The sequence below is a fragment of the Suillus subalutaceus genome, assembly GCF_016647625.1.
Source record: "Suillus subalutaceus strain FC151 chromosome Unknown DFJ58scaffold_182, whole genome shotgun sequence".
Classification (NCBI taxonomy): domain Eukaryota; kingdom Fungi; phylum Basidiomycota; class Agaricomycetes; order Boletales; family Suillaceae; genus Suillus; species Suillus subalutaceus.
The window spans coordinates 28,141-43,325 of NW_024540431.1; the positions used below are offsets into that span (position 1 = coordinate 28,141).

General features: G+C 47.3%; 3 protein-coding genes across 3 annotated transcripts; 2 read left to right on the forward strand and 1 right to left on the reverse strand.

Annotated features, from left to right (window-relative positions):
• Positions 1-358: 358 nt before the first annotated feature.
• On the reverse strand, positions 359-2,279 carry DFJ58DRAFT_908357 (MFS general substrate transporter; the record flags this gene model as incomplete). The annotated part of the gene is made up of 9 exons (XM_041395105.1): positions 359-545; positions 601-659; positions 703-742; positions 795-911; positions 961-1,341; positions 1,394-1,483; positions 1,540-1,584; positions 1,639-1,986; positions 2,092-2,279. The coding sequence occupies 9 exons, from the start codon at positions 2,277-2,279 to the stop codon at positions 359-361; spliced, it is 1,455 nt and encodes a 484-aa protein (XP_041237369.1).
• A 2,467-nt stretch (positions 2,280-4,746) lies between these two features.
• Positions 4,747-6,197, forward strand: DFJ58DRAFT_917496 (uncharacterized protein; the record flags this gene model as incomplete). Its single annotated transcript, XM_041395532.1, has 6 exons — positions 4,747-5,230; positions 5,278-5,459; positions 5,579-5,619; positions 5,695-5,741; positions 5,843-5,912; positions 6,167-6,197. Exons 1-6 carry the CDS (start codon positions 5,077-5,079, stop codon positions 6,195-6,197), a joined length of 525 nt encoding a protein of 174 aa, XP_041237370.1. The 5' UTR covers positions 4,747-5,076.
• A 6,862-nt stretch (positions 6,198-13,059) lies between these two features.
• On the forward strand, positions 13,060-15,155 carry DFJ58DRAFT_157897 (uncharacterized protein). The gene is made up of 3 exons (XM_041378944.1): positions 13,060-13,266; positions 13,315-14,591; positions 14,651-15,155. The coding sequence occupies exons 1-3, from the start codon at positions 13,251-13,253 to the stop codon at positions 15,095-15,097; spliced, it is 1,740 nt and encodes a 579-aa protein (XP_041237371.1). The 5' UTR covers positions 13,060-13,250; the 3' UTR covers positions 15,098-15,155.
• Positions 15,156-15,185: the final 30 nt, after the last annotated feature.

A 15,185-nucleotide genomic window follows, 5' to 3' on the forward strand; every position in this document is an offset into this window, starting at 1 on the left:
GATTAGCTTTAGTCTGAAGAGCCATGAGAAGATACGCTTGAAGTTCGTCTAAATGTTTGCCATTTGCCACTGTCTGAGATCTAGAGCGAACCCGCATAGTAAATTAACAAGAGATCTCAGGCTATACCGTAGGCCTTTGGTGATGGATGACGCCGTAATCTAAAATCTTATAATTGGTTGAACAACGAACGAAGAAAATACAATAGGTATGTGCCATCATTTATGCTGCATGTCAAGGAGCAGAACATTGCTGCCTGCCGGATGGCATAGAGTTATTGGAGGTGACGATCAGTTATCGCGCTCAGCACGAAATATCGCAAATACATAGTACCATTTAATGTCAGTATGTAGCTAACGTTCACGGAAGGTAGCGGAATCCCCGTTCTTTGATCCCTTTCTCCTGCTCTTCTTCCTCAAGCTTCCTGTTCAATGTCTTCAGATGCTGTCTGAAGACCCAACACATCGTAATCGAGATACTGCTAGCGGCGAGGCAAATGCCATACGAGTATCGATAAGTAGGGCCCCAATTCGATTGCCAGACGTACCTGCAATCAGTGTCGTTAATGAATTCCTACCGTCATGATTGATGAAACTACTCACGACCCTGCAATGCTGCCGAGTTGCTGAATTGAATTGATGAGCGAAAAACATACTGCACGCTTTGACGGCGGTCGAGGAAATGAGGGTACTGATCCATGCGACCAGTAACATAATCCCTGCATTGGATTGTTCCATGAGGAACCTGTTGACGGCTAACATCAGTGATAAGTCCAAAATTAAGATCATGTGATTACAGGGACAGGTACAGGGCCGCAGTGTTCATGGTGCACATTGCAATAATGAACCCAATCATACCAACGATGTATGAAGCGCTCATGTGGTAGAACCGTTCTTGCGTTCTGTCAGAGTGCCTGAGGAGTTCTTTGGGCCAATTCCTAGACGGTCCTACACAAAGCTTACCTGGACAACACGAATGCAACAATGGCGGCACAGACGAAAGGAGGCGCAACCAGGAGCAGCGTCACCGTTGGGTTGTACCCAAGCGTTGCAGTAAGAGTGGGGAAATAGATAGCGAAGGACGATGCCACTACCTGACTGGCCGCTGCTAATGCGATCCACCAGACCTTCCAGTCGGTGACAGCGAGGTAAAGGCCATGACAGCGGCCACCCTGCTCAGTTTCTGTCTCATCGCCAACACCAGCATCCTCCTCCATACGCTTCAATACAAGCCGACGCTCGTCATCAGAAAGCCACTTTGTGTTTATCGGAAAGTCTGGCAAAATAAAGACAGCGATTATCGCAACGAAAACAGTCAGAGCTCCTTCGATGTAGAAAAGCCACCTTAAAAAATGAGATTCAGACTGAATCCGGTACATCAACTCGAGTGAATCACCTCCATGCCGCATGTCTGAGGTTGTCGTTCATATCACTGAGAATGCCTGATGCAATGAGAGCGCCGAAGGCACTGCTAATGATGTTTCCGCTACAAAATCCCTGATAATGGATATATTTGTCCACCAGCAGAAGTAGAACTCATACCAAGAGAGGATGGTTAATCTGAGACCAATTTCGTCTCTCTTGTACCTGAAAATCAGATTTGAGGGCATCCGCTGATAACATACTCGATAGTCCACGAACCACTTCGAAATCAAGAATACAGCACCAGGGAAAAACGCTGCTTCTACAAAACCAAGAAAGAATCGTGTTAGGAGCACACCAGGTGACGCTAATATGAGGACAGTGGTCAGAAGTTCGTCAGACACCGATAATACATCATACTTTGCTGTAATCCCAGTCAGTGCCGATATAATCCCCCAGATTACCATACAGGCAGGCAAATAGAGCGATGGTTTTCCGATGTAATTGAGAAACATGTTGGAGGGGATCTGCATGATGATATATCCGACATAGAGAATAGACAACAGCGTCGCAAACTGTTTACGCTCGAGATGAAGGTCGGTGACGAGCCCTCGCGAGCGTGCCGCACTTTATCCGTCGTGAACAATGCGTCAGAAAATTATTAAAAGGGCATACCTAACATTATTTCGATCGATCTAGCACAAGAATGAGATATAAACCAAAAGCCTTGACCTGAAGTTACTCATAAAATTGAGGATGTAGATGAGAACCAGCATTGACATACGCAAGTCGAGTTTCCATAAGAGTCTGCGCTCCAGCTTGTTGCGTGCCTCTACGTTACTGAATTCTATGTTGAGATCGGGTTCTTCATGCTCCTTAAACGGCGAGAGCGACGCAGCGCCCGGATGGCCTGATGACATGGTGGTGTAAGGATATGATATCCTCTACACGCCGACCATGACTTCGAACGAACAAGGTGCAAGTCGCCCTCGTGTGTCATCAGTGCGAAGAGCCTTACTCTTCGCATCCGATGCACGCACACTACGAAGCCTCTATTATTAGGCTTGGTTGCGGTAAGACCTTAGCTATTTGGTGTATGCTACTCATAAGCACAGCTCAAACTCCCCCATAGGTTTGTCCGAATTTTTCAGGCCAAAATGTGGTCAAATCTCCGTCCGGACTTAGCATTTGCTGCTTTCAGAAGGTCGATCGATGACTCTGTCCGAAGTTGGCATTTGTGGCCCGTGGGGTAGTTCAGATGAACTTTCTACCACGCAGGGAAAAGACCGTTCAACTCGAGCCAAGTCAGTACCCACCTCATCGATCATCCTCGCCGAAGTACTACAGCTCGTTGGAATGCCCTTGCACGTCCCTCGGTGATATGAGTCATACTGAAGCTTCCAGTGGTGGGCCGGTGGCAAAAGGATTGCCTAAGAGTCCAGTTAGAAGTTAGGTGATATTCCCAACTATTAACATACTTCCATACTTGTCTATGTACACCAATTTTGCACAGTGTGGGTTGGTACGAGCTCAGGCTGCTGCACGACCCGAAAATGTCACACTTTGGCGAAGGTCACGCGCATGTCACACCACGTGACCATTGACCTCTCGCGCAACGTTGCGCCCATGACTAATTTTCCAAATTCCCCAAGTCTAGTTTGTGTATGGATACACTACAAGGCACAGATCGCGTCTATGTAGGTAGACAGCTTATCCACGTCCAGATAGGGTCTGGTCATTTTCTCGTTTCCGCAGTGAGTGCTCAAGATATAGCAGAGCGTCCTCGAACCTCTCCAGCTGCGGTGGGTAGGAGCCTGCCATCCAGCAAGCTTGCCTACAATTTTCCATCCATCCGGAAGGATGTGAACAGGGTTATCCGCGACAATCCTACTCTACTGCTCCTCGACACACCTCTGTGACTAGATGAAGGCTCCCTTTCTCAAACCTCTCCGGTGGCTTCGATTCAGATTGCGCGAGTGTCCGCCCATGACGTTTGTTGTCGATGCCCTTGATAAATGCACATCCGAATCCGAGCTTACCGATCTTATAATTTCCCTTGCACGGGCTCTTCGTGAGCCTGATCTACCCGTGACACACATTCTACTCACGAGTGGCTCGGAATCACATATCCGCAAAGCCTTTCAGGACAAGGAGGTGCGGCCGTTGCTGTGCGAAATACCTCTAGGTAGGGCATTGCTACTATCATCTCGCTCGACGGTACCGATGTTGACAATGACATCTATATTTTCTTGCAGCATTCCTTTGCAGAGCTGGCAAGTCGCCATACTGATTTCCCTCAGCCATCGAAGGATGATCTTGCAAAGTTGGCGAGCCGAGCGGACAGACATTTCATCGTGGCGTCTACAATGATGAAATTCATTGTCGACGATGATCCCCGCGATCGGTTACAGTTGATGCTGAAGCTAACGAGCGAGCTGCTACCAGGAACGGAGGTGTACAAGCTATACGATTGTATCCTCTCCACGTGTGTTGACCCCAAGCGGGCTTACATGCACTTGCCCATCGTCACCGCGCTCGCAGACCCTCTTCCCATCTCGCAGATCTCATCATTTCTTGGCCCTGGTTTGGGCAGGGATGTGGATATCGCACCAGCCCACTCCCTACTCACACATTCGTCTCTCCGCTTGACGGCGGAATTTACGGAACGCATGGCCTTTTTGGATATATCTTTGGGCCGGGTGGGCATTCTTTCCCATTTTATCCTTCAGCCAATGGCTCGATTACCGCGCAGAAATGGGCGGTGCGTTATTTAGCTTGATGCATTTCTCCTCTTTACGGTAGCCTGCACATGAATCGATGTTCTGTCGTCTCAGCCGGGTTGAAAGAAGACCATATTATGAGAAAATTTCAGTGTGCCTCCATCGATCTCTTTGCTTCCTTCGCTCTCAATCTTTCCCAAGTCATATCATATCAGGCGATCACCGCACCACTGCTAATTTTGGTCTGATCTTGCGCAGCATTTCACATTAGACGCCTCTAGATCATTGATTATTCGGCACAGCTCCATACTATATCCACAAAGAATCTGATTCGTCACTAACGATCATCAGATAGTGCACGACCACGAGAGAACCATTCCCTGTGTCAGACCCCGAGGTCGACGGTGATCAAACGGATGGTCGATTCCATCTTTTTGCGGGCTTCAACGAGCTTCCCGAGATGAATTACTGGGAAACAAGTGATGGTTTCGTGGCTATGATGATAGTGGAACACTGCAATAATATCATTAGCCAGACACGTACGTGACTGTCCCACTGCCTCTGCGATTAATAGCGTGATTTAAGACAGGACACGATATCAGGTGCAATGTTTTCATTGATGAACTGCGCGGCTGTTGCTTGTTTAAGAGCCCACGAGACAAGAAGTGTCTGACCCGATTAAAATTTGATCTTTCTTGAAATGCCATGCTCTTGACGCACTTGTTCCCGTGAACATCCCCCGTCCATTTGTTGTCATCAAGGATGGATAAAAGGATCACAGTGGTCTCTTAGTTTCATCGTGTTTGTACAAGTCAACCGCCACATCGTATCCTGCACTCATAACGGTGCGCTGCCCTTGCATCCTGTGGCTCAAATTTGTCTAACAACCTCCCGGCACATTTTCCTTGGCCATAGAAGATGGCACGGAAACTCATCTCATTCTCAGCCTTTGCTATCCTTCTGATGTCATTTGCTGAAATCTCCGAAGCAGGTGGTCATGTGCATCATTCATGTCGAAGATGGACTGGTGAAGTATCGCGATCCGTTTCTAGGCGGGCCAGTGGCGTGCCTTACAGATATTTCTCAACCAATGTTTGTGGTTAATAATGCGATATACACATTGCAAAATCTGCTTGGCGACGGTGAGGGTGGTGTGTCCAAGTTTTCATCTACTAGCTTCTCACCTTTTGACTTGCAGAACTCGCCCTTCTGGCAAAAGATATATCAATGTTACGTCGTTTAGCAATCTGTCTGGATTATAATCCTACCATGCATGATGCGGTGCGGCGTTGCAAGTTCGGTTGCAATCACATTCAGAAAGTCATGCTAATGTTGTCTCGAAGTGTTTGGTGTTTGTTCGGTCTACGGCTTTTCGCAAACGTCAGTTACTATTAGCGATGTCGAACTTTTATTTACTCACAACATTGGATCGCGACGTTCATTGCCTTCACAGCATAGAGGCAGAATGATATCTGAATGATATCTCTCGTTAATGGTAGGCTCATAACCAGCCTGGCTTATACAACGGGAATCGCGAGTTGTGAGTTTACTCATTTGAACGCTGGATCCTGAGAGCGCTTATGTGTAACATCTTTTTCTGGTCCATTTCCTCTAGATATACCACTGTCCATCGAGACAGGGGAGGAGAGGATACAATGTATTGTATGTAGAAATGGACAGATGTAGGAACGACTACTTAGTCCGGTTTCGTTCTTTTTGTCCAGGTGAGCGTCCTTTTACGTTTTATCCTCCGTTCCTTGTAGGGAGTCGATATGGTTACTGCGGTCTTTACCTCGATACCTCCCTCGGCGATTTTCCTCTTCGCGACATTTTGTGAGTTCAGCACTCCACGAAAGAATCTATGTTCTGTCGTTTCATGAGCTTCACGAATTGGAGAGGACTGCAAAAAGGCCATCCCTTTTGTGACAGAAGCTGCGTCGGTGTGGCCCCCAATCGATATTTTTGCTTCTTATGCTCGGCACTGGACGCCATGGCATTAAGTCCGTTGTCCGGCACGACTTCGATTTCATTCTAAATTCGTCAATATTTGTTGGAACATTCTTTTCGTTGCACCCTGATCTTCCCAGGGCGGGCGGTAATGAAATGGATGACTCTTAACTGGGTATATTTGTGACCGCTCCAACGCCTCTGCGCAGTTAACGTTCCTAAACAGGTTTGGTGTACCACATGATTATTGTTCTACATAGAAAGTGCTACGCAGTCTGTGGGCTGACATATGAAAGCCTATTCTGATTCCCACTCCAGTGTACAACGTGTCCATCATTCTTCTGGTGTCAAGGCTCGGTGTTGTGGATAAAAGGACGAAGAACGTCTATTTATTGTGCGCTAAACACACTATCACATCCTGTCCTTCACTGCAATATCGCTTTTACGGTGCGCTGCTCTGTCATTCTGTGGCTGTTATTTTCTAACTACATCCTAGCCTATCATTTCATAGCCTACGGGGGTCATAAGAAATGGTGCCGAAACTCATCTCGTTCCCAGCCTATGCTATCTTTCTGATCGCTTGCGGTTGGTATCTGACTATCATCTGCATCTCCACTTGATCGAATATTTACTCAGTATCGCTTCTTGCGCGTGCAAGCCCAATGCCCCACGCTATGCCTTCAGAAAGCGAGAATCTTATTCTACTCCGAGATGAGGCGAGTGAACATTTTCTTATTTATGCGTTGTTTAACAACAAAACGTGCAGCCTGAGTCAGATTACGTCATTGGCTTAGGTATTTATTAGCTATACTATGACCGTCTTTGCTTGCCGGTTTTTGTTTTCAAGTCCTCCTTGTTTCTGCTTGTCCTGCAACTCTTGATACCATATCGAATACTGGCGCACGTGGCCTTCATTCGAACAATCGAACTTTCACAATACTTAGCTGCGTGTTCCAGGCGTGTTCTGTACCAAGGATGTTCTCCAGCTATGAGATCTGAGACCTGAACGTTGAACTGTGAATGCATAACACCGCTCAGTTCACAGCTGAAATTGGAAATCCAAGACGGGCAAGCCTTATATCAGAGGTTTGCCCACGCCTGCCCACGCTTAGATCAAACCTTAGGTCTTAGGTTCAAATTGTGGCTGATTAGAGGGAACTCCCTATTATGTAAAGTTTACGTACAGCGTCTGTTGGCAAGTCAATCGACTATCATGACTAGTGCTACTATGTCTTCCTTCTAGAAGTTCTAAGGAGACTAACTACTTGCGTACTTGGGCGCAGATTGGACCATGTGCAAGTGGTAGTACCAAAGACTCGGGCGAATGATTTTTCAGACGTTGTAGTATGATTAACCACTGCAAGACCTTCGACTTTTCAAACGCAGCTTAAGCGGTATCTCCAAAAGGACACCAGTGCAGTACTAGGGTTCGCTGATCATTGATATTGATCATCCATCATCGACATCATCGAGCGTGTGCAGCCTGGTGATCCAACTCATTAACATTGATGATAATCTAACTTTGCAACAGCCATTCCACGATTTTGTAGGTCCGCAACCTATGTCCGGGCCCACGGGCCTGGACTCGGAGGTGACTCGATTTCATCATGATACGGCAACAAATGCTGTGGTCAATCACAATCGATACCATCCCCATTTTAGCGATAACAGTGCTAGAATGATGCTATATCTACACCAACGCCATCGTTATATCGCCACCAAGCTTGTCACTCACTGACACCGATCCCTTGAATATGACTGTGATCTCAGATGATCCCAGTCTGTGGCCGCTAATAAATTTCTATCTTGTTCTCAGCTATTTTATAGGTTTGTGGACAACAAGTCAGATAACGTTGGTGATATGTCACTCAATATTTGATGTGGGTTCACAGTTGCAGCGTCTACTGTGGTTGTATACGATTGGGGTAAAGTAGGATAATACTTTTCATGAAAATTATTGATGCCCTCATGGTATTCTGTAGCACTGTCGTTCGGACAAGAGGTGAGTTGATGCTATTATCGCAGTACCCATCTCACTAAGGCTGATTTCATAGTTTGAGCTGGTCTGGGTGAGCAGAGTCCCTATCAGAAGAATCGCAGAGTAGATGAAATAATTTTGAGCAGAAGCAACGCTGGTCACTCATGACCATCTTGTACCTCAGTGTGAGTTTTTTGTGTTACCAGTGCATTTGAAAGTTGCACTGACAATTATTTTAGTTGCGCACCGCCGAAATACTATTCATTGTGTATGTTCGCTAGCCAACACGTTGGCAGTATGCTAACAAGCCATCTTTGACGACCAGCGTATCCTTACTGTGTACGTATCCTCATATACTGATCGTTATTCTGACCGGAAGCATGTAGCGAGTCTCCCCTCTATCTCGGTGACAGATGCAGTGAGTATTCTGCACCGATACTTACCATTCACAACTAACAACACTCCTATGTAGGGGTGAGATTCTCGACCCCATTCTTGAATTAATTTACCAAATGAAATAGCTGTGAGTTCGTTTAAAGCGTCGAGTCTTCATATACTCATCAGCGACCTGTTCTTCAGGCACTACTTTGGCTCTTTCAGTAACATGGCTCTCTTTCATCATAAATACCATCCTGGACGGTGAGCTACTTCCCTGCAGCATTGACTTGACTGAAATATCATGCAAGTCATCATTATCGCTCGTTTACATGCCATGTATCAGCAATCCGGAAAGATGCTCGTGTTTCTCGTTGCAATCTTCCTGGCTATTACGATCGCTTGCGGTATAATCGGTGTGATGCTAGAACGCAACCATTATTCATATGGTACGCTTTCCTTATGGATGACAGACTCGAGATCATCCCAGGCTTATGGAATACCAGAGGAATACATTCTTTCCGGCACCTATCAATGTGTCGCTAATAATGTGGGAAATGACAAGCTTCTGATCGCCGCGACTTGGATATTCGGCTCTGTATGGGAGGTCCTTGCGCTATGTCTTGCAATCTGGATTGCTGCCAAACGCTCCCGTGAACTCCGACAATGGAAAATCGAGGACCGCTTCTTGGCGCTGATGAAAACACAAGTGCTGTACTTTGCAGCGTGAGTATGAAATTTGAATGTGATGTTCTTCTCCTCTAATTTAAAGTTTGTATGCGCTAGCTTTATTGCTACTACTTGCTTGAACCTCGGCTCTATCCTCTCTCCAACGATATTGGTACGCAAATCAGTGGCTGACATTTGCATCCTACCACTCATCATTCCTATAGACTTCGACTGTGAGGTCTGAGGTTTATTTTGGGGCTAGTACCATTCTCCAGTTCGTCCAGATGTTTATGCTGGGACCACGCCTTATCCTCAGCGTTCGAGAATATAATGCTAAGCTTGTGGCCAACCCCGAGGCAGACATCGGCCTACAATTGCTTTCCAGGAGTGGGCCCATGACAAGTCAGGTGGCAGTGGTGTATGGCTCAGGGAGAGATCAGCGTGTGTTGGGTACCCCGCAGGGGAGGTGAGGGTTTTATCGCTGTATTGATGAATTAATTGGTGTTCCGAAGTGAAATCGACTAATGGGAAAACCAATATCATGATCAATGTTATAGTAGCTGCCTACCCCACTTGTACTTTAACTTATGGGCTCCTTTACAGTATAACTCACACTACACACGCACACATAGTCATTTCATCTTTGTAGGGTGGCGCGTCTAAAACGGCCGGCGGGAACGGCGGACTGGTGGGGTACGCCTCACACCAGGGCATTCGCGAACCCTGAGGTGCAGCGGGGCACAGGGCCCCTAGACTAGATAGAATTGTCCTACACAGAGTAACTAACTACTCTCAATGGACAAAAATGAATACAAAAACAAAAAACTTATGAGCGCTAGCTTTGAGGGAATTTTACATGCAATTACATAAGTTCAAGTCGGAGTCATGCTGAACTTGACTTTCGCTTGAGTCGCCACCGCCTTGACTCGGAGGACTCATTCTATTCAAGGGTTATAGATGACCCAACTTCTTGGAGGCTCGGAATACGCAAGAGGAGGGAATTCAGTAAGTGACGCAGATGGCCATCATGGACTGCCCAATACTCTTCGGTGTGGGCGGGAGGCTGCGGCCACCCCAGACAAAACTTACCAATAAGTGATCAAAGAAAGATCGACATTTCCCCGCAATGACTACTACCACATATAAGCGCACATTCATCACCATCCAAACATCGACTAGTACATGACAGGCATCGGTTTCCCTGCACCGTCGCCGCCCCCAATCTGACGATCCGGTGGTTGGCACAGACGTTATCATCCACCTTCTCCGTCCCAACGCCCGTTGCTTACCCTCACTACGAAGAAAGTAAGATGAAGTGGACCAGACTGGAGACTCCGTCACACAATCTAACGCACATCCTGAACACTTCTTCTCACTGGCCATTTCTTCCGATCGCTCTATAAATTCTCCACCACGTCAATTGACGCAACGACGGCTTTGACCTCACCACATTCTAACCAATTGGCGAGCCCTCGAACCCCCCGAGGTCATCAACTCCATGGCGATTTCTGGGAGCCCCCAGCTTATCGCGATTAGCTGTGATAGTATCTTCACATATGGACAGTTCCTTCAAGATAGCGAGTCGGAAAAGGAATCTAAACCGGTGAACAAATTCCCTAGTCAGGCCATGCTACATGCTCGTTGCTGATCCATCACATCTGGACAGCCTCAACACAAGGTCACTTTATCTACCTCTCACGTTCACCCGCGTGTATAGTGTGTTAATTTCTAGTGGTGTACAGATTTGCCATCACGCTGACCCATTCATACACTTTCATACTCCTCTTTTGATGTCACCATCCCTAAAATCTTCAGTCCAGCATGAGACTGTTCCACGCTTACAATCGAGACCGACACGCCTGCAGGTTATTTGTGATGTAAGTCATTACTTCAGATCATTTCAGTGCATGATTGAGCGCCTTTCCAGCGAAACGTCTTGTCCATCCCGCCGCTCTAATGGATCCGCATACGGAGGTTCACAGCATCCTCCGCCACATTCCCCAGGACCTCGTCGATCGTCTCCCATTTCGTCGTTAGTCACAACGACCATAGCCCGAGGAAGACCATTGGGCCGTTCGAATGGAGTCACGCAGTCGTACCTTTTTTCCGTATGCCAAGACCCACAAATGGGCTGGCTACCAGTGGTTGAAGTCATCGCCGATGTAACCTCACTTTCTCACCTCTCGTTGCCGTCTTGCCAAGTTGACGGCTACAACGGCTTGCTGCCTATTTGTTAGAGCACAGGAAAGTCAATGACATCTGACGTCCGGAGCCTGCCGTGTCGCACAGAACGACACATTATTCGAGGTGTCTGATATAGATTCGCTCGTGGCTATTTGCTAGAGCACAGGAAAGTCAATGACACCTGACGTCCGGAGCCTGACATGTTGCAGTGCATGGTCCCAAGCGACACATTATCCGAGGCGTCTGACATCGATTCGCTCCCAGGCGCGCATTGGCGCAGAGCGTTCTTCTGCTACTCACATAATGCTGGACTCACGGAAGATTGCGGTGGCGCTTAGAGTATATCAATCAACACTGCCATGGTTATACGACACATAGCATTCGTGCTGGGTTCACGGTTGCAGTTCACTCAATCGCATTCATCTATGTTTAGTAAAATCATTCTGCTGCAATCGCGTCGCTCGGAAACTTACGAGTTTGCTCATGTGAACGAGGTTGTGCAATTTCAAATGCTAAAGAGTCGATGATAATCTACGCAGTTGTCCGAAGAGTCCGTAGAGCAAATCACGGAATAAATGACACCAGACTGAGCCACTGTCTAGAAGATCAAACAATAAGTGATATCATCCAAAGTACACGCATCGCAATGACTGTTATCAAATAACTCAGCTGAGCCTCGGGATCCCCTTCTGGACCACAAATGAATGGCTTGGCATCCAAATATTCACCGGTCACCTCGGGGCGCTGCAGTATCGGCCCTCATCGAAGTAGACATTCGACCAGTAAAAGAAATCTCGACAGTCAATGCGTTAGACCTTGCACTGGCTGTATCCGATCGGGCCCCTCATCAGCATGAACTTGCATGAACCGACGAGCTCGATGATTCGTCACATCATGCTACAGTATGATTAGCCGTCAAGGTCGTTAGCATCTTCTGACGGGCAGTGAGATGGCCCACCATTTTCTGCCCCCATGATGTGAAATATAGTGACCGCAAAGCTATCTGACAGATCTGCCTCTCATTCCCAGCGATTTGGTAACTACAGCGGCGAGTGTTGTTCTCGCCGAGATTTGTTGATGGATCGGTACCGGTGAGCGTTGTCCAGTCTATCATGTAAGATTAATCTACTAGATGTCCGACATCAGCTGCGTGCTTCCAAATATTACTGCGCCGCATCAAATTCGCTCAAGGCAGCCTGAATTCTTTTTATACAGTGTCGGTATAGATCTCAATTAGTATCTCACCTCCTGCGATGGATTAGTACTTAGTACTGGCTAAGGTAAGTAGTGGTCACTTATGCGAAGTACCTGGATCCGCACAGCATTAATCATGTATCGGGCAGGTGGAAGTTCCTCCCGTGCCCGTTTTGTGCAGCTGCGTCCTAGAGGTTCCAATGATCCTCAAGTCGCACAGCAATTACTATGCCTGTCTTGCATCACTACCAGCTGTCACTAGTTATCTTCCTGTGTCTAGTAAAATGTTTCCGCTGATTTACAAACCCAGGAGAAGGCAGAAAACTCCTGGTGCTGCTCCTACAGGCAGTTTGCTCGATCTGTTCCTCCAAGGCAGTGATCGTTGGTGTCAGGTGAGTTCCTGGATTGCGATAGCGACTGGCGCTGGAAGGCGCATAGTAGGATGACAATCACTGGGCTCATTGTTCAGACTCACAGCCATCTTATCTACGAGACCTGGTTGCACTCACACTTGGAGCTTCCCATGGCTCTCGTGCGAGCGCTCTCACTAGAAATCGGCTCAAACAAGTAACATTGAGTTCCTGTAGACTATTTCAGAACGAGCGCTGAACTGACCATGGATGGCCATGTTTTCTGAGATGAGAATTTTGGATAACGCCTCAAGAACAGCTTCTTGGCAAGGAGATCAATAAGAGTCACAGTCTTATTGCGTCCCCTGATGCTTCCGAACGAGTCAAAAGACGTACTAATAAATCTACACAGAAGCTCCCTTCATATATATTCCTAGGTGCACTCTGCCTCATTGAAGAAACTCGACTTTACTCATGCGCGATACAAAGAGTGAGTTCGATGGAGGCTCTCAATGACTTATGCTCACTATTTTATCAGAGATCCGATTGTTCTTACTACTGCTCCCATTTCTTAATGGAGCGTACGCCAGCAACATCAATATTACCGACTGCTTCATGAAATTCATGAATAATGCGAACCAGACCCTCAATGCATCTGGATTGGTCAATGTCAATGGCGGAAATGTGCCGTCGTCAGACATCATGAACGCAGTTGGATTCACGTACGAGACCTGTCTCTCGCAGTGCGGCTCGGGAACACAGAATCCCACCTGGGCAAACATATCACAACAATTCGGCGCCTGGCTATTACCCTACCTTGCGCTCATTTCTCAGCTGCCTTTCGGTGCAAGACATAGAGTTGACAATCTCATGTCTGCCATCCTCATAGTCGGTTCACCGGTTCTCGCTGGTTACTCGATGATTCTCACCATTCTCAACGCCAACTGGATCAGTCGTCGATTCGATGACCTACGCTTCCCCAACACCAAATCCGCCGTCCGTATCCTTATAAGCCTTCAACAAAGTCCACTGCGAATATCAAATGAAGACTCACTACTCAGCTCTCTCGTTGTTCTACCAGACAATGATGAATGGTGGCCGACCACTGCCGATTTTCTCGACTATACCCATACCTGGTCTATCGCATCTGTGACAACAATTGCGTGGGTCGTTGTTGCGTACCTACTGACTGTCGCCAGCTCGCTTTCAGATGTCTCGTCCAATATCAATTCCAACGGTCAAGGGACAGGATCGGTGTGGTTGTGGCTTATCCCAATTGTTATAGGTTGGCTGCAACTGTCCCCAAAGTGCGATTACACACGCGTTAGAAAGGCCATGGACAACGCGGATGCAACGGCATTTGTAGCCACTGATGACTCGGATGGAGTTGTAAAGGCATCAGATCTTTCCGAAAAGCGAGCAGTATCCATTGATACCGATATGGAAAATCCTTCATCTCCCGACGAAATGCTGACTCCGCCCGTCTACAACTATGCCAGGGCCATTTCATGGTCTCGGTCGGCGGAGGACGTCTTCAATGCTTTTCGAATAGCCTCCAACAATGCCAAAGACCACAAACCGGTGACCGGTACTACCTGGAAGAATTCGAATAAGAAGAATTTTGTTGAGCCCAGCAATAGGAAAGGAAACGTGTCCGAAGTCAATGCTTACTGCAAACTTCCTCGATACACAAGAAGGAGCCCCTGGGCGACAGGGATGTTCTTTCGTATGTTCGTGGCCTCGCTGCTGCCCCTAGCTTTGCAATGGGCAACAACTGGAGCCGCGGTACTAGTTGTGTATTTTACTCCGACTACGGTGAGCATCATTTGATATGCAGTTACCTGCGCCTGTCGCTGATTAGCGGCACACGATAGGGCCTTGGTTGTAGATCTCTCGGTTACCTCATCTATGGCGCACTTGCAACGATAATATGGGCGATGCTTGTTATGTCGAGCATCTTGTCGCACTACGCATCCTCATACTCGGACAGACCCAGGAGTCCGTTCTCATCCATCACCATCCGTCTCGTGAAGGCAGCATCAAACCTTTTGAGATGGGGAGGGAAATTGGTGGCAATCGTCAATGCAATCTGGATAATCGCGGCAGGGATGCTGCAGTTTACGAGTGTCTATGATAATTGTTACTGCAACTCAAGTGTGTTGGGGAGAGGGGCCCAATATGCATATGATGTTATCCTGTTCGATAGTTTAGATTTGAGTCAAACCAAAGCTGCTTGGTTCGGAGCTTTGGCTTTGGCTGGGACTACCTCTTTGGGATTCATTTTTTACATGAGTTTATTAACCGATCTTGTACCTATATGAGGTCTCCGACGATCATATGTAACTTTATACCTCACTTCTGAGATAGAGTGGACGTTCCTCTTGGCATAGTTGTATCGTAATTTGTACC